The sequence below is a fragment of the Filicampus tigris genome, chromosome 21 (genome assembly GCF_054856515.1).
Source record: "Filicampus tigris isolate MCC_2025a chromosome 21, RoL_Ftig_1.0, whole genome shotgun sequence".
In the NCBI taxonomy this organism is placed as follows: Eukaryota; Metazoa; Chordata; class Actinopteri; order Syngnathiformes; family Syngnathidae; genus Filicampus; species Filicampus tigris.
In genome coordinates this window covers 1,311,296-1,335,584 of record NC_141237.1, presented here as the reverse complement: position 1 = coordinate 1,335,584, position 24,289 = coordinate 1,311,296, and the positions used below count along the sequence as shown (strand labels likewise).

Sequence of the window (24,289 nt, the reverse complement as noted above, 5' to 3'; positions counted from 1 at the left end):
GACTGATGTTTCGCTTGCTCCACGCCGCTCTCGTCACGGCTTGCAAGATTTCCTCTTTCCGGTTTGGTCGGAGCTCATCCATTGGTTGTCGGTTGTGTCACGTTACTGCAAAGACGGAAAAACTTTAATTTGGTATTGCCACAGGGCCAAGACTAGGAAAAGACTGAAACGGCGGAGAGGAGCGCCTTCGCCGCACACTAAGTGATCGAGATGACGGGAGCGTGCTGTGACTCCGGTAAAAACTCCGCAAATTCCTTCCGACTTTTGTGTGAAATTCATCAGGAAGACATTTTGACCAGTGTGGGTGGGGAGAATTCGGTTCAGGGTGTCCCAAAAGCCACCCTGCACTATCGTTTCAGGTATGTTGCGAAGAGACGTGAGGTGAGCTTTTGACAGTTTTTGTGAGCATATCATTCCCAACGTTGGCATATTGCAAAATTGCCGCCTGGCAAAACGTTTTTCAGTCTTCGGCCCCAAGTTTGAGAAGGTCCAAGTCTGTCACACTGCTGCAAGGCCTAGTACAATTTACGCATTCCGTGGCGGGCTTCTCAAAAACAGGATGTGCTCTTGACAAAGCGTGAAGGGCAATGTCTGCTGCGAGCACCAACCAGAAGAAGAAGATTACTGTTTGGTTCGGATTCGTTTTGCGGGTTGTTTTTTTGGTTGGGTTACCTTTCGGGGTTACGCTCAGGATCAGGGTGGGAGTGAGTGTCGGATTCGTTTGAGGGTTTAGGATGTCGGTTCAGGGTTTAGGTTAGTGCTGGAGTTGGGGAGGACGGGATTCTGATTGGGCCAGCTTTGTGGTTTGTGATAAGGGTTACAATTGGCTTTTAGGGTTGGAGGTTAGTGTTTGTCCTTAAGTCTTAGGTTGAGGTTACAGTAGGGAAGGGCTACATTTAAGGAGTTGAGGTTAGATTCTGTTAATCCAAATGATTTGTCCAGAAAGGCTCCCTTGTATGAGTTTGGTATGGAACAATGCCTTGGACTAGTGGGCGAGCCACCGACCGTCAGACACTCTCCAGAATCCTGTCGAAAGTCTTCTCAGAAAAGTAAAAGCTAAAGAACAAATGCAGGTTCTTCCAGGTTCCGTGAAATTCCCATGCGCTCCAATACTTTTGTGTTTTTGAAGCAAGCTGCTCGTCTTTTTCCACTCGCTCGGCTCCCTTTTTCTCCCCGGGTTCCCGTTCCACCTGATGCCACTTCCTGCTTTAACGTTCAGACATCAGAGCAGCGAATCAAATCCCAAATTTCAAATGGAAGCCTTTTGGGATGCGTCCTGTGGCTGGCGAGGGACAGACTCTTGGAGAAATATGGCCTTGTTTTAAACAAGTTCTCCTCTGTGAGAAGAATTCATCGTTATTAGCGCCGCGCGAACTGTGGCTAAGTACACAGCCGCTATTATTGCAGTACTTCCCCATGCAGCCTCTCATTATGGGCTGTAATTACACTTGGGTCGGACCCTGCGGCGCTTCCATCAATCCAACCCGGCTTCCCCCTTTTTTTTTTTTTTTTTTACGCCAGGCGTGCGAGGCCGCCGCAAACAACGCGCCGTGCTTGTTTCCTCATCCGCCGTCCGTACGCGGCAACGCAATCATATCCTATTAGCGTGACGGCCTAATTGAAACATGTTTATTTATGGCCGCTGCTTTGGGACGAGGCGCGGCCGCTAGCGGCGCGGGCTAACGGGCTCCGGCGTTATGAGGCGGGCGGAATTGAATTAAAAGCTCATAAAATGAAATATGCTCCGTATTAGCTGTTTGACACTTAATTTGCCTTCAAATGAGCAGAGGAAATCACAAATTAACTGTCCTTTGTTTTTCAGCTCCCTCCCCGAACCCCTTCCTCACCTCTCCTCTCCGCCGCTATTAGGCAAGGGGGAGTGCAATTACAGACACGGGCTAATCGTTTACTTTATGAATTTCTGAAGGGGGGAGGTAACAATATGCCATTGAATATTAAAGCCCAAGGCTTGGAACGGGCGGTGGAGTGGGTACTGGTTGAAATCCTTTGAGCGTCTACACTCTAACCCTCAAGTGCATTAAAAGACTCCAACCGCAGTCACGCTACTAAAATGAGACAAAAATCACAATTTACCTAACCCTACTGCAGTAATATTACTCATTTTTAGCAAAGGCTCAAAAATATATGCCGGTGAGTGTTGTAAATTGTCTGTCTACGTGTGTTGCTCCACCGTTTGAGGCTTAAAACACTACGCGATTGATGCTCAATTCGTTAGCCGGTCTATGGCATTTTTCATTCTTAGCATTTAGCTAAACAGGCGTTAAGGCATACGAATGAGTTTGTTTTCGTGTAATTCTTTGTGTGTTTAGTATGACAGTAACCTTCAACTGGGAGTTGAAAAACTGAAGCAATATTTCTCACAGGAAATCACATAAATCCAATTCATCCTTTCCAGCCGCCCAAAAATATTAACGAATAATCCATTTTATAGGGAATTACCATCATTTTCCTGTACCCCTGTACACTTGTGAGTTCAATGCCAAATGTCTGTTTCCACTCAGTTTGGTTCCGTTTGGTTCTCAATTAGCTGTGTTGCCATCTTTTAAAAGCTGAACCGAACTGAAGCGCTTCACGTCTTGGCACTCGATGGAGGCGCCAAAGGCGGACCATTACGACACCGTGGAAACGTGGCGTTTCACAACAACCGACAGCTTCCTTCTAAAATAAACACGTTAACTGCTGAAGAGCCGCTCCGTCCGCGGGGGTTCGGCATCCGCCTGCCTTTTCCTTTGTGCCGGGGGCGAGGGGTCCTTCAGCCCGGGGCGCCCCTTTTATTGCCCGAGCTCGGTAAACACGGCCAAGCTTCAGCGCCGTCACCTAGCGACCGCTAGCAACAATCGCAACTATTCGCACAGAGTCAATGATCGGCATCGGTGCTCAGTCAGTTGTGGGGGGGGGCGGTTGGGGGGGCTGTACCCCGGACCCTTGTTGTGAGGACAGCAACAACAAAAGCTTCTTATTGACTGAGCTGCCTTTTGACCCAATGTGGATTTAGGAGACGATTACTCCAAATGAGTCAATTAAAGCATGGGCTCTCAAACCACAGCACCCTGAGCTGAAGCTTGGGGGGTCGCAAAATAAATTGTCATTTAAAAAAAAAAAAAGAAAAGAGCGCACATCTACAAATACGAGCTGGAGAGCAATAAAACAAGCATGATAAAGCAATTAATTATCACCTTAGCTTAACAGTGATATATTATCACATTAACATGGCATTCCTGGGCGATCAATATCATTTTTAAAGAAAAGTGCTATTGTGGGATAAAGTTGCATTTTTTTTAGAACAAAAAATCCCTTCTTTTTTTTTTTCCTTTATGAGAATATGACCATTTTTTGTTAGGGGTGGAGAATATAGTTCTGCTTTGTCGAGAAGACAAATGTCTCTTTCTGGAATGAAAGGCGTAATATTAAGAGGATAACATTGTAGAATCATATTAATATTGCTACTTTATCTTGGACTTTATTTTCCTAATTCGTCCGAATTTCATTAGCTGTCATATTTGAAAGTTTTTTTTTGAAAACAAGAAAAACCTAAATTTTTAGCATGCGCAGCGGTATTTTTGTATTGATTTCATAACAAAGTTAAAATTGACTTGGGCAACGGGGCTATTTGGCTAACAATTCATCATGTTCCTGCTTTTTTTCTTCTTCTTCTCGAAATTTCTGGGTAAACGTGGTGTTTGATTGCTGCTAGGATTATGACAGCGTCCTTGGAACAAATTTGCCCTGGAACCGAAACATTTGAGGCGGCCTGAGCTAAAGAGCTTGGAAGGAAAATGTATTGCGCCGACAGTGAATTCGAACCACTGTGTGTTTTTCATTTTGAAGAAAAAACACGCTTTGCTGCTGATGGTGTCCGAAAAAGGAAGTTATTTTCTGCATGTCTGGACGGCGAGGGTGTGTGCTTTTTATTTCATTCGGGAGCGTGTGTTTGTTCAGCTGCGGGAGGGTTTCATGCACGCACAAGCACGGAGAGGCCACGAACGACTGGACTCAATTTAAAGCAGGGTAAGGAAGAATTATTTTGGTTTTTCCTTTTAGGCGCCCCCTGCAGGTCTAAGTAAGGTTTTATTTATATAATAGCACTTCACAAAAACGTAACATGTGTTAGCATAGACAAACATGTTGATAAAGCAGACAATCAGGGGCAAACATGACAGCCAGAGAAATCGACTGGAATACAAATGAAATCAAATAAGTTGTAACTTACTTTGAGGCTTCTTACTGATTGCCAAAAAAAATGGTTGGTCTGGGGGGTGGTTAGGGTAGGGGCAGAGGTCGAGCTATTCTAGTGGGATACTGGGCTCCCAGCCACCAAAATCATGGAAAATCACAAGGTTGGGTTTTTTTTTTTGTGTAAAAGGAACAAAGTTTGGACACCCCGTTATGGAGGTTCGATCAGAGCTAAGCTAAAAGTGACACATTACAGCTCAACCTAAAATAAGATCAACCACAATTGTTTTGTTGCTATTTTTCCCGTTGCGTGTGATTTGCAATCACATAAATGCTCCGCATTTGTAAGCGGCTGTGTCATCAACAACATTTTCAATGCTATGAGTCATAACAGCTAAAGCTAAGCTATGCTAATTCACTTCCATATGATTGCGTTAAGGCTGCCAGAGTGACACTGCTGTCAAGAACCTCGGAATTAGCATCGAATCGACATTCCACCCGAACGCATATTTGCGCCAAGTTTCATTCCTAACTTCCACACAAAATGTCCTCTGTTTTGTGTGTGTGTGTGTGTGTTTTCAAGGATGTGCACTCTGTTTTGTTATTTACATAAACTGTTGTCAGAGCGCCCAATCTGCGCATGGAGGAGCGGCGCGGTGCTTAGCATAAAGAGCGCAGCCTTATCTCAACTACTCCCCCCAATCCAGATGGGACGAGGCCGAGCGTGTGCACACTAACACGCACACACGCGTGTATGGTGAAAAACAATAGAAAGACAAAAGGCTCTTGTGTAGTTTTTGTTTTCGAGAGAAAACGTGTGGGTTTTTTTGGGGGGGTATTTGCTTACATTTGTGTGTTTGGCTTGCATTTAAGATGGCGCAGCGTTGTGTGCATTTCCTTCACACAACTGCGGGTGTGTTTGTGGTAAGAGGAACTACCATGGTGTATTAAAGCCACACTGGAAAAAAAATCAAAAAGTTGCATTACATCAACAAAAGTTTTGAGAATAAATTGATAATACTTTCTGAGAGACAAGAAGTCTTTCTGAGACAAAAATTTTTGTTTCACAATTGTCTTTGTCGTTTGGTTGCGACCGTCTGGTGTGGTGCGTCATACAAGTGGACCTCGGCACATATTTGCTCTTCAGCATTTGCATATTCACTTGATGCATTTTGGCTTTTGGGTCATTATTCACGGAAACCACCGCTTATTTGCATTTTTTTTTTTTTACCCCATTGCCCACTTATTCGTGATTTGTGAAAACATTTTTTTTTCCCGCAAGTAAAAGGAGCGTCAGTTTTTTCGCTCTTTATGGTGTCGCCCGGTCCCTATCACGTCCACTCCATGTTTAAAAAAAATGTTCGAAATGTTTTGTTCGATGTTTTCAGTTTTTAATTTTTTTTTTTTTTTAACTATAATCCGTGTTCACCATAGCCAAACAGATTTAGATTTCTTTTCTTAATATTCCGATGACGCATTTGAATACGGTCTAGACTGAGAGGGATTGTGTCATGAATTAAAGCTGGAATGAAACACGCGTCCCTCATCTGGTCCGATCATCTCTGTCCAGATAGGGGGCGCTGTCACAGATGCGCCTGCCGCTTCTTCATCTTCCTCGACTGTCCCGGGTCACCTCTCACCCGCCCGCCCCTCCCCTCGCCAATTTCCCACTTCCTGCGTCGTGGTAATGGAGGACGGGGGGGATACGTTCGGTGGAGGGGGGGGGGGGGGGCGGCTGGCGGTCACGCAGTGGCTCTCTTGATGATTAATGGTGTTTATTCTTGACAGAAGCTTCCCTTTATTTATCTGCATTGCAGCCCGGCTGATACTATCAGTCACCTGAATGAAAAATATTCAGTCATACCAATTTTGCAGTATAATTGAGTAGAGTCACTTCCTTTCACTGTCCTCCTCCTCCTCCTCTTGGTCCTCGCCGGCTCTCCCAGCTCTATCTGGCAGCCTTATCGTCGCCGCGGTAATTTTTCGCGCCGCGTTTGTTTGATATGGAGAGGCTGGCTTGAGCCACATTTGACATAAAGCCTCTTCAATTTTCGAGCGGCAGGGAAAAAAAAAATATACAGAAAGTTATGCAGGGCAGTATGAAAATGCAGGATTTCCACAGAAAGGAGATAAATAAATGGGGCACATTCAAGCTGCTTTATGATATCGGCAAGTTCTTTTTCTTTTTTTTTTTTTTTGAACGCACATTTCCGGACCCTAAATGGGCTGCTCTGTGCACTCCACTGGGATTTTTTTTTTGCTTTTTGTTGCAGACGGGAGTGGAGTGGGAAAAGGCCAGCACGGTGTGGGGAGTGGTTTGTATGTCCGCCTCGCAGGTCTGAAGTTCTGGGTTTGAATCTGGGCTCCCTGGGCTTGAGTAGGATTTCCTCCCACTTTTCAAAAACAGGCATGAAGTCTAAATAATTTCAGGGAATGCTTGTTTGTCTTGACAATTGACTGGTGACCCGTCCGGGGGTTTTATTTTCACAAAATGACCATTCTGCTCTCATTATTTACTGATTTCATTCTAGAAAAATCATAACTTTAGAACATCAGCAGCGTGTTGTAACTGTTTAAATTACTCACGTGCTTTATTCTAGTCTTAATCTTGTAAATGCTGACTGACATTAAGTAAAGTATCATTTCCGTACGTTAATAAAAGGAGGGGGTGCGTGTGCTGTGGGGCGGGGGGGATACTCTACATTCATCTCTTGTTTGTAGTACATTAGCGGATTAGCGTTTCTTAACACCAGTCATTTGTCCCCAGCAACTCATGTTTGAGCTCTCCATTTGTGGCTCCCCCACAAAGGAGGTGAGCGTCTGAGGGGACCAGATAACGGACAGGTGTGTATGTGTGTGTGTGCGCGTGCGTGCGTGCGTGTGTGAGTGTGCGTCACCCACGCTGCCTTTTTATTACCTAGCACCCGCAACATGGGTCTTTTATCAAATGAACAAACTGTTGACAATGTGGAGGATTCTGACAATATTGTAACGATGACAATGCTAATATGCTAATAACATTCTCTAATATTGTACTTTAACAAAAAAAGGAAGCTGATGTCGTCATTAAAATGAGTGAAAACACAAAAGGAGCAGCAACGCATACAAACAAGCATCCAAAAATCTTCACGAGCATCAACTCGCTCTGCGCTCTTTGAACAACTCTTACTAGCGTTACTAGAGAACCTCTTTGCCTCTGCTTCTTAATTATGCGACATGTCTTCCAGTCGAGCTCAGTGCTGCCCGGCATGTTGTGGCACCTAGTGGTACTACACTCTGACTTCGAACTTGTCCGTCTGCCGTCAAAACCCTGGTTTAAAAAAAAAAAAAAAAGAAAAAAAAGCCAAGTGTTTTTCTTGCCTTCGTGTGAGCGCTCCCACAACACAAATGTGGACTTTGCATTAGTCTCATCTGAGGCGTCCAGACCCGACGAGTCCACTCTGGGGGCCACTTACTGCCAGCGAGGAAGGAGAGCGAGCCAGAGGACGGCCGTCGTAAATCCACTCTTTTTCCATCCTCTCTCCAACCAGCGCCATTCTTTATCGGCTGGAAATTTCACTCCTTTTACACCAGCCGAAATGAATTCACGGCGCATAAAGCCGTCCGTCTTATCAGATGTGACGTCCATTACTCCCGATAGCTGTATCGGTTCATGGCAAAAAGAAGTCCTTCACACTTTTTTTTTTTTTAAGAATAAAGAAATAGTGTAGTACAGCTTCAAAACCTTTTTCTGTAACTTCACTTTTCAATATCTTTTGCATTTATTTGTAGGGATTATTCACGATATCTCGGCATCGTAGTTGTTCTAATTGTATCATAATTGCCTGTCGCTATTTTACATCAAATTCGACAATGCAAAGCTTTAAATAAACGTAATAAAACATTGTATAAATATTTTGTCAAGAAATATTATCGCTCTAACTATACCAAGGACATACACTAATAGCTGTATAAAGATAATTAGAATTTTCCCGCCGCCGTTCAGCGGTTTTCTGCGTAATGCCGCCCCGTCGCGCCGGCTTCCGAGCTGAGCGCGACGATGAAATATGAAGGAGCGCCGCTTGACGTTTTATTAGTCCAACAAGATGGATGAAACGGCCGGCGCAAAGTAGGCCGGCCGCTGGCTTCTTCAGTTGCGCCCGAGCTTGTCCGGCTTCTCCATCCTTCCGCACTAACGCGGGCAAGTGTGCATTAAGAGCCAGTGATGGATTTCACGGCGCAAAAGGCAACATATTCTACCCGTCTTGTACCTGATGCTTCCCCTTTGTTCCCCCGTTCCCTCGCTGCTTTTTCTACGATGCGGCTCGGATCAATCTGAAGGATTACGCGTCTCCGGCGGCGTGTTTGTGCTGTCTTGCGGCGCGCGCGATTGTTTGTGACGGGTTCAGGCCCGACCGCGCGGCCGCTCGGCGCACCCGCCCGGCGTGATGCGGCGGATTGAAAGGGAGGGAGGGGGCGCCTTCATGTGGGGTTGAGACATGGATCCACGCCGTTTTCCCCTCACCCGACACGCTTGTGTGTGGGGGTCAGGCGGTCGGGGTTTGTTGGGGAGGAAGGGCTCTTTAGCTGCAGGCGCCGGGCGAGCCCCCTGCGCGGAAGCATCAGACGGTGGAAGAGAAAAGATGGATGCGCTTCCTTCCTGTTTTTCGTGTGGAGAGGCCCGCTAGCCTGCGGCGAGCCGCAGGAAGTCAAAACACTGACAGCTAATTCCACCGCCGCTTAAGACTCTCACCTTGCCCTCACCTGTAAACACAACACAACAACAATGCTACTCGCTAGTCTGCGGCCCAAAAGTCAAGATATGCAACCAACCGCGGCGGGGGATACCTTGCGGACCTTCCTGCGATATAGGACGACCGTATAAAAAAACGCATTTTGCTGTAAAACTGAGACATCCTGAAAGAAATTAGCATAGATCTTCGGGTAATAACAAACCCTCTGCTACGGAAACCCCCGATATAGATATATAGACACATGTAGGGGCCAAATAAAAAACACGTTTATGTAGTTTTACCTCTCTCGCTGTCAACACATGGCAGACTATCGCCTTACATGACTTGAGCAAACCAAAAGAACATGAGGCAAACTGTGCTTGCTTCCAGCTTAATGCTAACGTGTAATGCTAACAACGGCGACGTTGACTTATACTATACGGAACGGCAACACATCCAAACAGAGCAGACAACAAATTCTCACAGCCATATATTCTCCGACCAGAAACTGTAAATGGAGTTTAGTTAACGAGTTAGCTTTACGGGGCTTCGTTGTAAACTCGGAACTCGGCGTTGAAAAAATGTGCCCAACAAATCATGGGAGTGACTCTGTGGCGCCCCCTGCAGTGGCAAACCGAAAGTCGCAACAGTGGAAACTCATCAAAGTGGAACCGTCCATACACTGCAACAAAAAAAAAAAAAAAAAAGGCGGTGGGGGGTGGTGAATAAATGTGGATTGTTCCCTGATTCCTTTGATAGTACCGGGGGGGAAAGCAGGCATTTTGTGTAATTTCTCTTTCATGTTCCCTCAGTAGACTTGTTTTGTTCTTATCTCGCCGGCTGGAATGAGCTTTGATTGCGGCGTGCAAAAGCGGCCCGGCCATGTGAACTTCAGAACTGGAACGGAGATCCATCGAACGCCGACCTTCGTCGAGGCCTGGCGAGCCTTATTTGGATTAGACGTATGCTGGCGTTTTGTCCCGAAACGTTTGCGCTTTAGTCACTGAAAAATGGCGGCAATGATGTCATGGCATTGCGTGAAAAATCATAGAAAGATGGTGATTAAAAACATGTTCAAATAGCAAATGAAGATGAAGAACATGGCGCTAAAAAAGCCGCCGCCTGCAGAAGAGTCTTGCCACTCGATGGGACGCTCAATAGAGAATGGGACCCGCCCCCTTCCACCCGAGGCCTTTGATGTTTGGGGGAGTGCGCCTCACCCACTGGGGTCACATATTTACCCCGGCTGCCCGGCAACTACCTCCAACCCCCGGCCGGGGCCTCGGAAGTTCACATTACCGTGGGAGCCCGCATCCTCGCAAATCAAATTTTCGTGGCAGACTTTCTTCAATATATTCAACCCGTTTTTCACATATGTTATACATGTTATATATATAATCGAATATATCATATATATTCTTTCTGACGCTCGCTCGCATTTCAGTATTCAGTAAAGCAAAAAAAAAAAAAAAAAAAAAGCAAGCAATCATCAGCTCCTAACATGAAAAATCGTAAGTAGAGGCACTTGTAAAATCAAGGCTGCGTTTCTGTGTTTCTTTCTGGAGGCATTCCGGCGTGGCTCACTTCCTGTTGTTGCAGACCGCTGTGTCAACACCGGTCCACCCCGCCGCCGCCGCCGCCGCCGCCGCAATGATGCCTTGAGTGCCCAAATGAAGCCGTCAAGCGAACGCTACCCTGGGCCGGCCCAAGAAAAAGCCGCTTGTGTTGACGTGACCTCGCTTCCCAAACAAAAGACGAGTTTCGCTTGGGAAAAAAAAGAAAACCTCAAGCATCTCCCGGTGGCATATTTCTACCCTGGCACATGCAGAGTGGAGGCAGGAGTGGGAATAAAACAACATCCTGTGGCCGTCCCGCGTGTTAACATGCCTCGTCGTAAAAGACGCCGCTTTGAGCCGCGGGGAAGGAAATGGATTCCACATGTGCATTACTAACTCTTTCCTTGCACGCCGTCGGCGAGACATCATCGGGGGGCTTTGGGTGGGGCGTAAATCTTTGTGAAGGTGTGGGAAAAAGTGACACGCGTTGCAAACGTCGCGTCGGCGTCATGCGTGCCACTGGACGGTTCATTAGGTACGCTATATGCTGCTCTTGGGGGTTGTTCCTAGCGTAATGACATAACGTGGGCAAAAAGTGAGCCTTGTTGGCTCCACCAAGAAGGTTGCCATGAGTTGCCCATCAAAAATATTGTCTCGTTCTTCTTTTTGCTTAACACTTTAAGTCAGAATGTTTTGTCGCAGATGTTGCTTTGGATCAATCTTCCATTGTATCAAAGCAGAGATCCGCCAAGGCCAAATACCGCCCCAAATTGTTCCACTCCGGTCCAGAAGGTGGCGGTAATATGTGAACCAAGACGGCTGTCAGACATTTTACTTTTTTACGCTGCTGCATTGACGTTTCGGGCCGTCTTTGTTCTACATCTTTGAAAAGTCATGTAAAAAAAAGAAAAAAAAACAACTAAAAACCTTGATCTTACACGTATAGTCAAACAAAATCCCAAAGTAAATGTTTCCATTCCCGCTTTTAACCAGATCTGCTCCAACATTTCAGGACATCCATGAAAATCGGCAAGCCAACTTACCAGTGGAATCAAATGACGCACAGTAATAGCACACTGGATCAAAGTCCAACTCCAGCCTTTTGTTTTTTTTTTTTCTTGGTTTTTTTTTTTGCAACCAAAGTGTTGATGTGTGTGTGAAACGTGTCATCACACACGCACACACACACACACACTTCAAACTCAGGGAAAGCCTTGAACGCACCCCAGCAGACCCTTTGGGCTAATTAAAGAAAGGCGCCGTTAGCAGTGTGTGTGTGTGCGACCTTTAATAATGTCATGTGTGCAGGGCTCATTATTGGCCCCGGGCCTGAGCTCTTTCATTAGCTGCGGAGCGGACGGCCGACGGGGGGATCGGGGGACGTAATGGGGTCAAGCAGGTCGTAATTGGGCCGTTGCGCCCACCCCCCTCCGAGGCTCAAGGTCACGGCGAGGCAAACTCTTGGGCCAGGTCCGGCCACTCGCTCGCCCTCCTCATCCTCGCGTCCACCCCCCCCGGGGTCTTCGGTCGCGGCGCAACGGCGTCCGCCGGGACCGGGAAGAGGAGGGGGAGGAGGGGCTAATTCCCTCTAATCTCTCAGCCGCTTCATGTGCGTCTGATATGTGGATTTCTCCTCATCCTCGGGGGAAGGCCTTTGTGATGAAGGCCATCATTAGGAAGTTTCCTACCCCTCCTAACCAATTATAAGAATGGAAACTTTTGTCCACTTGTGTTGCACACGTCAAAAAGCTGAAGGAGATGCGGCACGTTCGCACGTTCTTCTTGATGACGGCGCCGCCGTTAAAAGCTCGCTTTGATCCCGGCAAGCGTCGGCGTAGGAAGGCGGCCCGGCGTTCCGGGACAGCCTCGGCGTCCGCTCGTTTCGGCTCATTTCAAGTCATTCTCAAACCCGGACGGATGATTGTCATTCACTTGAGCGATTTCACAAACATTTTGCCGACTCGGCAAACGTCGAGCCGGTCGACGGCCGGACGCGTTTTCATTGGCCGACTTCCACCTCGGTCAACAGGCCGGGGCCACGCGCATTCAACATCACAGATACTACAGTGGGCCACATGAGGATGCTGACCCCAAGCGGACGAAAAGAAAACCCGCACTTCCCGTAAAAGTCCATGTCGGAGCGATCAAAGAGTTGAAGGCAAAAACGTGGATTTGGCATGCTGGCTGATGTTTGTCTTCCCTCGCAGGCCTCCGGCGCTGGCGGGCAGTCCGGCCTTCTCGGACATCTCGCTCATCCGCATCTCGCCGCAGCGGAACCCGTCGGTGGGGGCGGAGTCTCCCTTCCACCCCTCGCACCCGTACATCAACCCCTACGTGGACTACCTGCGCTCCCTGCAGCCGCTCGCCAGCCCCTCCATCTCGGTGCTGTCGGCCACCAGAGGCCTCAGCCCCGCCGACGGTGAGGACGCGGCTTCCCTTTTCGCACCTTGTCACATTTTTCTGCTGTCGTTGGAAAGATGCATCCCTTCAGAAAAAACAAACTTGCCACAAAAATGGATATCAATGATCTGCAAGTGCTGAATCTCAAATGACAAGCTTTTTTCACCCAAACTTTGTTTCATTCCAGTAGATAAGAAGGACAGCAAAATTCATTGGTTTCCAAAGCGGCCATGACAGAGCAAAAAGGCACAATTTGATGTAAATGGGATGTAAAAAAAAAAAATGTCTCCAATTGATTAGTGAGATTCTATCAGGACACACCTGAGTGCCGGGATCGGGCTAATTCCTGGTAGGTGAGAGGCAAGTGGATTCGTCTCTATTAGGAGCCAGGGGCTCGCTCAGATGCTATCCGGCTGACAAGGGTCACGTGATAGGTGGGGAGGGGGTCGGGGGGGTAGGAGAGCGGGGGTGCGAGATTGGAAGGGGGCACAGGAGGCTAATCCTTTTGATCTGTGAGTCGTGTCCGAGACCGCCAGGGTCACTTACTGTTGCACCGTAGCGGGGGAGGGGGGGGGGGGCACACTGGCGGGGCGTAGGGGGGGGGGCTGGAAATCTGTAATAGCTTTTTGATGTCAAGATGATTACGTTTGAATTCGATAGGCGCATATTTGGAGTCATCAATTTGAGTCACGTGAACATTTTGAATTCATTTCTTTCTAATTTGTTTTATCCGTTGAAATCTCGCGTGTGAAATAAGGGGGCGACTTTCAGGACAAGATTGCAAATGATTGAGATTGTCATGATTCGTTTGTGTCCAAGCCAAATGCACTCGTCATCAGCCACTTCATTAGGTACAGCGTTTTTGGATCTGATTCGAAAGGCTTAGTGACGGGCAACATGGTGTTTTCTGTGGTTGGCGCATCTGCCCCGCAGCCCTGAGGTTCAGGGTTCGAATCCGGCTCGGGAGTTTGCCACATTCCAACAAATGTCCTGGCTGGTCCATATAGGCAACAATGTTTGTTTGTCTGTCTGCGGCACGTTGGGGTTCATGATGCAAACGCCTCCACCTCCTGTTTGGCTTCTTGATGATTCTTTCTTTGATTTCTCCCTCTCTGGTTGTGATCTCCGTGCCAATTCGCTCTTTAATCAGCATTCTGCTTAATGAAGTCATCAGTGGCTTTGGCGTTGTTACTCGATCAGCCAGTTGCCTCCTTATTGGACAGTAAAAATAAAAAAAAAAGGAGCATTTTGCCTGCTGATGAATGACTGAACGGCATCCAATGGAGCTTTGAAAGTGGGTGGGATCCTCCGCTTCCTCATTGTGATTTCCGATTAGGGGGGAAAGTGCCCAAGAACATGGAGTGCCACGTTAACACATGCACAGAAGATGCCCTCAGGATGGCACTGCGATGCCAGCGTTTCTTTGCAAAGCCCAGCAAAGCTCTTCTTCTTCTTCGTCTTCCTCCTTCTTCTTGGTCTTTTTCTTGGTGTTGTGTGCACGCGTCCTCCTGAATGGGCCACATTACGGCTCAATGCAAATGCAAAGCCCGGGCGGAACAGCAAAGACAATCGACAAGCTCCCCACTTCCACCAGGGATATAATACCCAGATCAAATTAATTTAGCATCTCCCCCCCCCCCCCTTTTTATGCTGCCTTTCAGCCAATCGCATGCGGGAAATCTCCTCGTCTCGTCTCGTCGTCTTTTCTGGAGCGAGAGCGGAGGGGGGAGGCGCGGTTGAACTCTGCGGTTCTCAACACATTCCATATTTGCATCCAAAACCGCCGTCTTTCAGGGAATATTTGCATGAGGAAAACCCACCAGCGCCAGATGTTTATTTTTAGGCCCCGGTTGAAGGACTTACGGCACGCCGTAACGAGGGGGAACGACTCGCGAAATGAATGGCAAGGCGAAAGGAAGGCGGGATATCCAGCACTGCTTCGTGCGGGGAAGGTTTAGGCCTTTTGTTTTCCCGCACCGAGCGTTGAGGGGAGCTCGTTGCCTATCTGCACATGGCAGATACAAGACATGTGCCAATATGCAAAAACGTACAAAAACACTTCATGGGGGGAAAAAAGAAAAAAGAAAAAAAAGCTTAACGGCACAAAACTGTCATCAATCATCACCCCAATTTTTGTGGACGTATTTACTGCTGCCCACTTCAACCTCAGCCAATATTCCAACGGTCGCCCCAATGTTTTCGATTTCATGGACGTCAACCGGTCAAAAGGACATGGCGGCTGATCCTCACAAATGAACGTAATAGAAGAATTACAATGGGTCAGTTTGACCCGCAACACAGCCTGTTACTCAAAGAATAAAATTGTATCTGCTAATTACAAGTTCTCTAAACCCAAACTACTTGTAACTGTGTGTTTTAAACTTTGACCCATTTTAAAGTGAAAGGAATACAATGACGTTGCCGTCCACTTTTACAATGGAAAGTTCAGGTCACACATTCTCAGTGAAATTGTTCAACGTCAACATGGCCGGGTCAACTTGACCCAAGACTATTATTGCTGTTTCTAAGAAACAACCTAAACAGCAGGGTTAAATTGGGTCAATTTGATGCAAAGTATAACGGAAGGGCTCACAGGTGTCTTGCAAAAAAGTGAAAAGTGTATCGTGAAGTGCTTTAATGCGTTGAAGTTGAGTCGGACGCGGACGTTTTCGAGCGTGAAGGAGCAATTTGAAATTGAAGTTGCCGCCTGTGCGTTCCGCCCCGCAGCCCCGCACGCAGGCCTGACGCCCTCCGAGTACTACCACCAGATGGCCCTGCTGGCGGGCCACCGCAGCCCCTACTCGGCCGACCTGCTCCCGTCCGTGGCCGCCTCGGCCGGGGCGGGTGCCGCCGGCGCCCTGCACATGGAGTACCTGCAGGCCATGGACAGTAAGTGCAACGCGCAGACGCTAACGTCTGCTTTGTATCGTATTAGAAAATGTGTGTTTACTTGAGCAGTGGAGATTGGACAACTGTATTTTGCGCACATATTGTCAGTAAAAGTTGCTTGTGTTGGCGCAAAAACCTTGAATTATTTGTAGAACTCATCAATAGAGGGCGTCCTCAATTCACGTAACGGTCATATTTAGTCAATGTCTCACATTTCATAGAAGTGACCTAAAAATGTTTGTAAAGGTTTTTCCTGATTGTACTTTTGATCATGTCTCACGCGGCGTACATACTTTGTTGATTCCGGTGATATAATGGCGGTTATATATATATATATTTTTTCCCCTTCCATCATTATCTGTATTTTTCGGGGCTCTGTTGCCTCATAAAAACTCACCAAAAATTCAAGAAAAACAATCACGAGCTTGAGTCCCTTTTTTGTCTTTATTAATGCTGACCTGTTGTAGGGCACTTTACCAAATGTGTAAGGTGTGAATGATGCGAGTGCACCTGCACGCTGCACATGCACTCACCAGCTCCACTTGTTCCTGACATGATTTAAATGAGCCATTCCCTTGAGGGGACTTATGCTAATGAGTTATTTTAAAGTGTAAATAGCAAAGGGGGCGGGGTCGGAGCGCCGTGGCCCCGGCTCGCTTTGATGGGGAGCCTTTGCAGCCAGGCGGGCGGCGCGCCTCGTGGTCTTGCCCACAAACTAATTAAAAGTCGGCAAAGTTGGCGCGGCTATCAGGAAATTAATTGCTATTAAGCGGGAATCGGAAATGTCCCGCCATTCATCACGGGAGAAATCCTTTCTTCTTTGTCACGTTTTAAGATTAATGGCGTGAAACAAAACAATTAGGGGCCCGTCGAAGCCGGGATGCGCTGCTCTTGACTTAAAACTGGCCCGTGATCATCGGCGCTAATAACTCATCGGCGGCTCAAATATGAGCAGAATGGACTCCGGCAGGAGGCTTCCCGTGATAATCTGGACGAGGGCGCCAATTTGAGCGTAATCAGCGTCAGTGCTAAAGAAACAATGGGCCCGTTAGCCTGCTCGTGCTTTTCCACAGGCTTTTGTCTATGTTCTTACTGCCTAATTAGTGCCAAAATGCTCATATTAGTGCACTATATTACTGCCTGGATTGATTGGCTAATTTCTCGTCAATTATAGCCTCCTTCCTTTAATCATCTGAAGTAAATGCTTGAACTCGGTTTGGTACCCAATTAGCATAAAAAGTGAACACACAAACAAATAGACATTGTGCTAAAGATAATTATTGTATCAAAATACAGTACAAAATATAAATAAGTCATGGTCATTAAAGACCCCGAAGGGTAGTTTGATTGGCGAAATTTGGGGACCTAAACGATGACGCTAATTTTGCCGGATCCGTGCGTGCAAAAGGCTCATGTTATTCCGTGATCGAAAAGGAACTTGTCTGGAAAAGTTGAACGATGGTGAGGGACACTTTGCGCGTTGGGGGTGGGCCGCCGACTCGGACGGAAGGGCCTCACGGGAGGGACGGATGTTTATTAGCGCGCCGCGCAAGTGATGAATCGGCCTCACGCCGGCACGGAGACAGAGGAGCGTCCCGGCCCCCCGAAGCACAACTGTCCCTCTAATTTCCTCGTGATTTATGGACAGCGGGCCCGCTTATGCACCGCGTCATTAATTCCTCTGGCTGCACACGCGTTCAGACAGCGGACTGACAAAGCCTGGAAAAAAAAAAAAGGATGCTCGTATCGCGCGTGGCTGGGGACGCAACCGAGGCGCTCGGCTGTGGCCGATCACGATCGAGACGTTGAGATCACATTCGGGGAGCCCTTAGAATGTCCGCGCATGTTCTTCTAAACCTCCGCGGGGACCTCGACATGCCTGAAAAGTCCGGCCCGACCGACCGATATGGATTTTTCACAAAAGACCCTTGTCCAAAATGGAACAGGAAGTCGGCCATTTTGGTTTGAAGCAGTCATTTTCGGGCAAGTTCCAAGGCTGGTGTTTTGAGGAACTCCTACTAAATTTCTGCCGATGCGATCTAATGTGGGCGGAGCCTGGCGTCACTTTGACGATCATTTGGAGCATTTGCTTCCGGTACCCGTCTCTGCTATTCCTATTGGAGACTTGGCAAGGCGTTCTCCGTGTTTGGTTAATGTAAAGTTAGTTGTTGCTTTGCTTCAAACCTTATGTGCAAACCCGCCGCAACAGTGTTGCTACACAAACGCACATGCGCGCGCGCACCCCGACGCACACACACACACACACACACACACACACACACTAATTAACATGTGAATGGAGTGTTCTGTAATCGTTGGATGTGTCAGCCAAAGAGACGGAGCATTAACATTTGGGAGATGGATGGATTGTGGGGGACGTAAATACGGGGGTGGTTGTGCGTGCATTTGTTGGGGGGGGGGTTGTTATGGGGGGGGGTGATCTAGGCTGCATAAGCCGTTTTTGTTTGCCTTTTATGAAACAACTCCAAATGTTTTATTTGTGAGTCTTGAGTCACAAAGTCATTGTGTCACAGTGCCGCATCCCTTCAGTGGCCCCCTCCCCGCCCCCTCCGCCCCCCTCCCACTGTTGTTCGCTGTCTTGTTTGTGACATCGCCGTGTGAAAAGACAACAAAAGTCATGTTTTAATCTCCACCCGTGGCTCTTTGTGCGTGCGTACGGAGAATGGTGGCCGCCTTTTGCCGCCTTTTTTACCCATTCAAACCGCGGCTTTTTTTTTTTTTTTTTTTCTTGATTGCATCTGAATGATTTTCAAATTGGACCGGGAGACGTATTAGCATACACCGCCGGAGCATTCGGGCCGACATGAAAGGCGTGTTTTCTTCGGCGTGAAATGCAAGCAGTGCATCAAGTGACAGCCGAGCACTCAGTCACGCCATCCCTTTTGTTACGTGATTGACAAAGATGTCATCCAGAAAACTTTTGTGGTGCTCCAAATGAATTTTTGGTGACGGGGAATGAACTTTTCGGTCCTCCCCGCAGGTTCTCGTTTCCCCAGCCCCAGGCTGCCATCGCGGCCCAGCAGGAAGCGACCGCTGCCCATCTCGCCGCTGTCGGAGCACAGCTTCGACCTGCAGACCATGATCCGCAACTCGCCCAACTCGCTGGTCACCATGCTCAACAACTCGCGCTCCAGCTCATCCACCAGCGGATCCTATGGACACCTGTCAGCTGGAGCCATCAGGTAAAACTGCAAAGAATCGCTAGTTATCTTGCAACCTAACTAAAACACCAAACATTTCCGTTCAAATGCATCGTGTAGGTGTCATCTATTGTCCAAACTGAAGAGTCGCGGTCCCAGTATGGACCCCTGTGGGATGCCACACTCAGCTCCAAGTCAGCTAGCTGTCTTAGACGTGGCCTGACGCACTTGTGCAAACTGGCTTCTGTAACTGCGTATATGCCCCGCCCCCCTGATGTCATACCTTCCACTTTTGCCCTGCCCTGGGCAGTTTAGGTTGACATGGCAACAGGTACTTGTTGTAATCTAATTGGACAGGAATCGTAACGTCCGCCTGCCGTATTTCATGAGCTGGACTCAAAGATCCAAGACTTTTTCTACATACACTAAACACCAATTTGACATGATCACACAGTGGGGAATTCCAGATAGTGCAGTCCTAACTTGAAAGTGGCCCTTGATCTTCCCGCAGGCTCACTGGGCCCTCATTACGCAAACTTGCCCAATTGTTACATCACAGTGGGGCAGAAGTGCACAAGGGCTCGCTCACAGACACTTTTTCAGGAATGAACAACAAAAGATTTCCTTGTAGGTCCGCATAAACCAAGAGCGTCGATTGTTTGTCGCGGGTGACCATTCTACGTGACGCCTCGCTCCCTCAGCAGCTCATAAGTCTGCCGATCGTATTACCGGCGTGGAGGGAAATCGATGGGCCGAGACGCATTTGGGGGCCCGCCAGCTTGTCATATCAGTCACGGGCGCAGCGCCTCGGCCTATTTGGGTCCTGTCATCGGGACGGCGGTCCGCGCCCGCCGCGTGATTGATCAGGCTCCCGGCGCGGATCGCTGATCAATGGCCACGGGTGGGGCCATGGATCTTCCCCCGCCGCTCGCTTCCATCGTCTTCTCTTTGACCGCCCGTCGGCCCGCCTGACTGACACCAGCCGCCAGGGAGGCCGGCCGGTCGGGGGAGGCTCACCCACGCGGGGGCTTGACGGCACGACGCGCTTCGGACATTGCGAGTTGAAAGCAAAACTTTCATCCGCAGGGATGCCGGTAATGCGTTGCTAAGTAACAACTAATTGAATGCATTACTTTTTCCAGTCAAGTAATCAGACTACAGCTACTCTTCTAACATCACCAAGTGCTCCTTTGTAGGCTGCGCAATGCAGGCCACATCAATATTTCTGACAGTGGCACCTTTCATCACCACCGGCAGTTGCCTGCACGATGAAGCAGCGGGAGAGAATTGACGAGACCTGAATAAACAGCGCGTACTTCTCAGCCACGGCGCCTCCCTCGCGCACGTATCGTATTGTAAAATTGATAGGCACATCATCGACAACTTGTGTCCAGAAACAGCACGGGAGGAAGGAGAGAGATTTGGAAATGCAGGAAATACGGTCGCTATTTTGAGTTTCAGCTAAGAAAAAAAAAAAGTGCTGTACTGTCAACATATTGTTTTCTAGCTTCAATAACACTAGGCACAAAACAGCACAGTATGTATGTGTGCGAGTGTGTGTGCTTACATAGCAGTTGTGAGGTGAGGCTTCACCACTTGGTAGAGCAACTATAACAGATGTGCCGTGTTAAAGTCAGCAAAGTCTCTTTTGTAACTATGCCTATTTTTTTTTTGAACCGTGCACTTGAAATCAACCTTCCCGTTTTGTAAGGCTTTGATGAATCGAGCTCAATTTCACACTTTTTATTTATCGTGCGGATCGTCGCCCGCTCGGAGGATGTCGTCGTCGGCGCCGCCGCCGCCACTAAAGCTTCGCCGCCGGCCCAGCTGGTTCCGGCATTAGCGCAACCTCGTCTCCTGTCAGATTGTCCTCGGGGCGGGGTGGGGTGGGGCGGGGGCGGTCCGGGCGGGGGCTGAGCAGCAGCGATTCTCTCCTGTTCAATTTTCTCCTGCAGTAATTGTTACTTTTCGAAATCAATGCGTTTGAATTCATTCTCATGAAATTAATCTGATTGAAATGTACAGATTTTCTAGGCATTGTCTTGCCAGACATGTTGCTTTTCCTTCCCAATATAACCAAATGATTCCAGAAATGTACATCTCGGAGAGGTACTTTTCAATTACAGTGTATTTGTCATTATCATCGGAATAATTGTGACTATATTGTTCTGTGTGCGCGCCCGCGCTTCCGGTTAGCCCCGCGTTGAGCTTCGCCTACCCACCCACGCCGGTGGCCCTGCACATGCACCAGCAGCTGATGAGCCGGCAGCCGGGCATGGTGGGCTCCGCCTTCGGCCACAGCCCGCCGCTCATCCACCCGACGCCGGCCTTCGCCACCCAGAGGCCCGTGGCCGGCTTCACGGCCGCCGCAGCCGCCGCCAGTCTGGCCGCCGGCGAGCGCTCGGCCGTCTCGGGTGACTCCTCGCAGGTGAGAGAAGTGCCGAATTGTATTTAAGTACGTTTCAGACTTGACTTTTTTTTTTTTTTTTTTTTTGCTTTGACTTAAGCACAGGAGTTGATCAGTACTTCTACCCTTCTACTTATACACGAGTATAGCGGTGCCTTCAGTTGCGGGGTGTTCACCATCAAGATGATTAATGCCACTTACATTTGAGGTTTATTCTAAAACTAAACACAAAACAAAGGAAATTTCACCTTGGTTATTTAATACAGCCGCATTCTTTGCCCGTCAGTCCGCTAGCTTGACGCCAACGCGAAATAGCATGTATGTTGCAATGCTATCACCCCAGAACAATATAAAAGCAGAGCAGCACATTCAATGGATGGAGTGTGACAAAAACCTTTGAATTGTTTTTCATTCTATTTGATGATGTCCTGAATGTGCGTTTTGATAAAGCACAATAAATGCAGCCAGGGAAGGAATTCAACTTGTACCTCAAGGCACCCCCGTAGCCGTACCTGTACTCAAGTACAGCTAGTGCGTACTTTTGCCACCTCTGGCCATTCATCATGGCAGGTAATAGATAGCCGGCGCCGCACGCCGGCCACGCCTCGGAAACGCTAGCCGCGGCGTCCGTCCTCCCGGGAGTTACGCCGCCCGACGGCGAGGGGCTTGTTAGCATCGCATCTCGCCGCTCGCTCCATTAATCAGGAGAGAGGGAGGGGGGGCCTGATATTGACACGGATGGATGCATCCAAAGGGGTTTTCCTTGGCCTTACCTGAAGCCCACTGTATGTGCGGGCCCGCGCTTGAAGCGCCTATTCCGTCTTTATTAGCGCTCAAATACGCCAAATGCTAAATCGGGCTTCAACCTCACAAACCAAGCCCATGGCCTTCCCTGTGAATGTCCCTGTGAGGTCATTTTCATCATTTGCTTCTAGACACGTGACATGTGTTGGAAGCGCCGACATGGCGCAAAGACTCACGATCATTTCGTCCTGAACTGCAGGCGGTCGTGTTAACAATGCCCTCCATTGTGTTGCGCAAGACCAAAAGGTGACGTTGACATTCTGCTTTGCGCGCGCAGATGAAGCCCACCAGCGAGTCGGCGGTGAGCAGCACGGGCGACCCCATGCACCACAAGCGCTCCAAGATGAAGCCGGAGGAGGAGATGCCCAGCCCGGGGAGGCTCAGCATACAGGTACTGATGGGGCGCCTCTCCCTGACCTTTGACCTGCAGGCATTTTGCCATGCAGTCAATTGGATCTCCAAGAGGCTGGGAAACATTTTGCAACAAAATCCATGCAGATGAACAAGAAATGTGGATTCTAACCGCAGGCCAGTTTGCCTTCAGCCGGGGGTTGGCTTTGACGTGCTTGAGGAAACGCTCGCTTCACTTGAATCAAAGTGTTCATAAATAAGAGTGGAGAGTGCGGTAAGTGGCCATCGTGTAAAAGTGGAGGCCCGAGACTCACTGAGCAGCTAGTGTGACAGTGAAATATGCGTGCACTAATGGAGCCGCCTGCAGCAGGAAGACCGGCTCCCACTCCTCTAATCGACCCCCCCGCCCACCCCCCAACGCCGCTCTTGTGCTGGAAAAAGCCGTAAAAATGGAGAAGTCTGCCTCTCAAGGCCAAATTCTCGGGGTCACCGCCAGTGGTGACTCACGCCGTCGTTTAGTACGCCGAGGCCAAGCATGGAAGACATTATATCGAGCTTTACAAATCGGAAGGTAAAGATCTGTGTCCGACGTCAGCCCCCTTTTCGATGTCAGGCCGCCGTGTTTGGCTTTTAAATTTGTCAATGTGACTGTCACTGCGTGCCGTACGTGTGCGGGACTGACGCGGCGCGCTTGTGTGGCAGGATCACCCCGACGGCATGACGCTGGTGAAGGAGGAGGGCGACAAGGACGAAGGCAAACAGGAGCCCGAGGTGGTCTACGAGACCAACTGCCACTGGGAGAACTGCTGCCGGGAGTTCGATACCCAGGAGCAGCTCGTGCAGGTACGAGTCATGGCGCGTGAGCAAAAAGTTGACGCTCATGGACAAACGTATCAGAGCACGCTGGCACTATACCGTGTGAATTATACCGTAGAATGCATCGAGCAAACGATGAGCACTATTTAGTCGGACGACGATGATGATTATATGTAACGTACATAACGGTTCTTGTGGAGGGTTTAAAATTGAGCAAGATATAACATTTTCATGGAAAAATATAGTGTGTTAAAGCAAGGTTTGGCACTTATATGGTACTACATTTTTTTTTTTATGGGAGACACAAATGAAGGTTTAGCATTCATTTTCATTTGTGTGTGTACATGTGTATATACTGTATATATATGTGTATGTCTATAAAAATATATATCCAAACTGCAAGTCGGCGAGGCTTTGAGTTTAAAAATGATGGAAAATAAAGCATACAAACGCGGCGGAAAAAAAGCGACGCGAGGACCGATCACCGGACAGACGCATCAGACACGCATGCTATTTTGGGGTGACCAATCAAGCTATCAAGTGTATTTTTGTTGCTTTGGAGCTTCTCTGTGAGGTCACAGTGCTCAGCCAGCGAAATCATCTCCTGTCAGACACCAAGTTAGAGGAGAGCGCATGAAAAGAAGACACGCACGCGCGCGGCGCTGGGAGGATAGAAAGATCCGGCGCTCTCCACGCTTGTCTGTTGAGCGCCTTGACACGGCAATCGTGGTGGTAACCTCTATCTATAATTGATATCCTCACCTGCCGTCCGCGTTTGAAGGGCGAGGCTCAAACGCTTGAGGAGCTTGACAACTTCTTGCACCTCTTTCAGCCGGCGGGGGGGGGAGAGGGGAGTTGGGGGAGATGGGAAAGCTGGTGGGGAGGAACGAGGAGGGGAGGAAGGAGATCCCCTCGCACCAGGTGGCCGTCTCAGCCCACATGCTCGTCGGGCTAATCGGACCACAAAATGCATTTTCTCGCAATTGTTTTTGCCATTTG

At 48.6% G+C, this 24,289-nt stretch overlaps 1 protein-coding gene across 1 annotated transcript in view; it reads left to right on the top strand.

The window, feature by feature from the left end:
• Positions 1-24,289, top strand: part of gli3 (GLI family zinc finger 3) — an 84,926-nt gene that overhangs the window by 48,296 nt on the left and 12,341 nt on the right. Inside the window, exons 5-10 of the mRNA XM_086020737.1 lie at positions 12,670-12,881; positions 15,590-15,751; positions 18,753-18,954; positions 21,109-21,340; positions 22,401-22,514; positions 23,177-23,317. Of these exons, the coding sequence (XP_085876863.1) occupies positions 12,670-12,881; positions 15,590-15,751; positions 18,753-18,954; positions 21,109-21,340; positions 22,401-22,514; positions 23,177-23,317 (1,063 nt within the window). The remainder of the gene's footprint in view (positions 1-12,669; positions 12,882-15,589; positions 15,752-18,752; positions 18,955-21,108; positions 21,341-22,400; positions 22,515-23,176; positions 23,318-24,289) is intronic.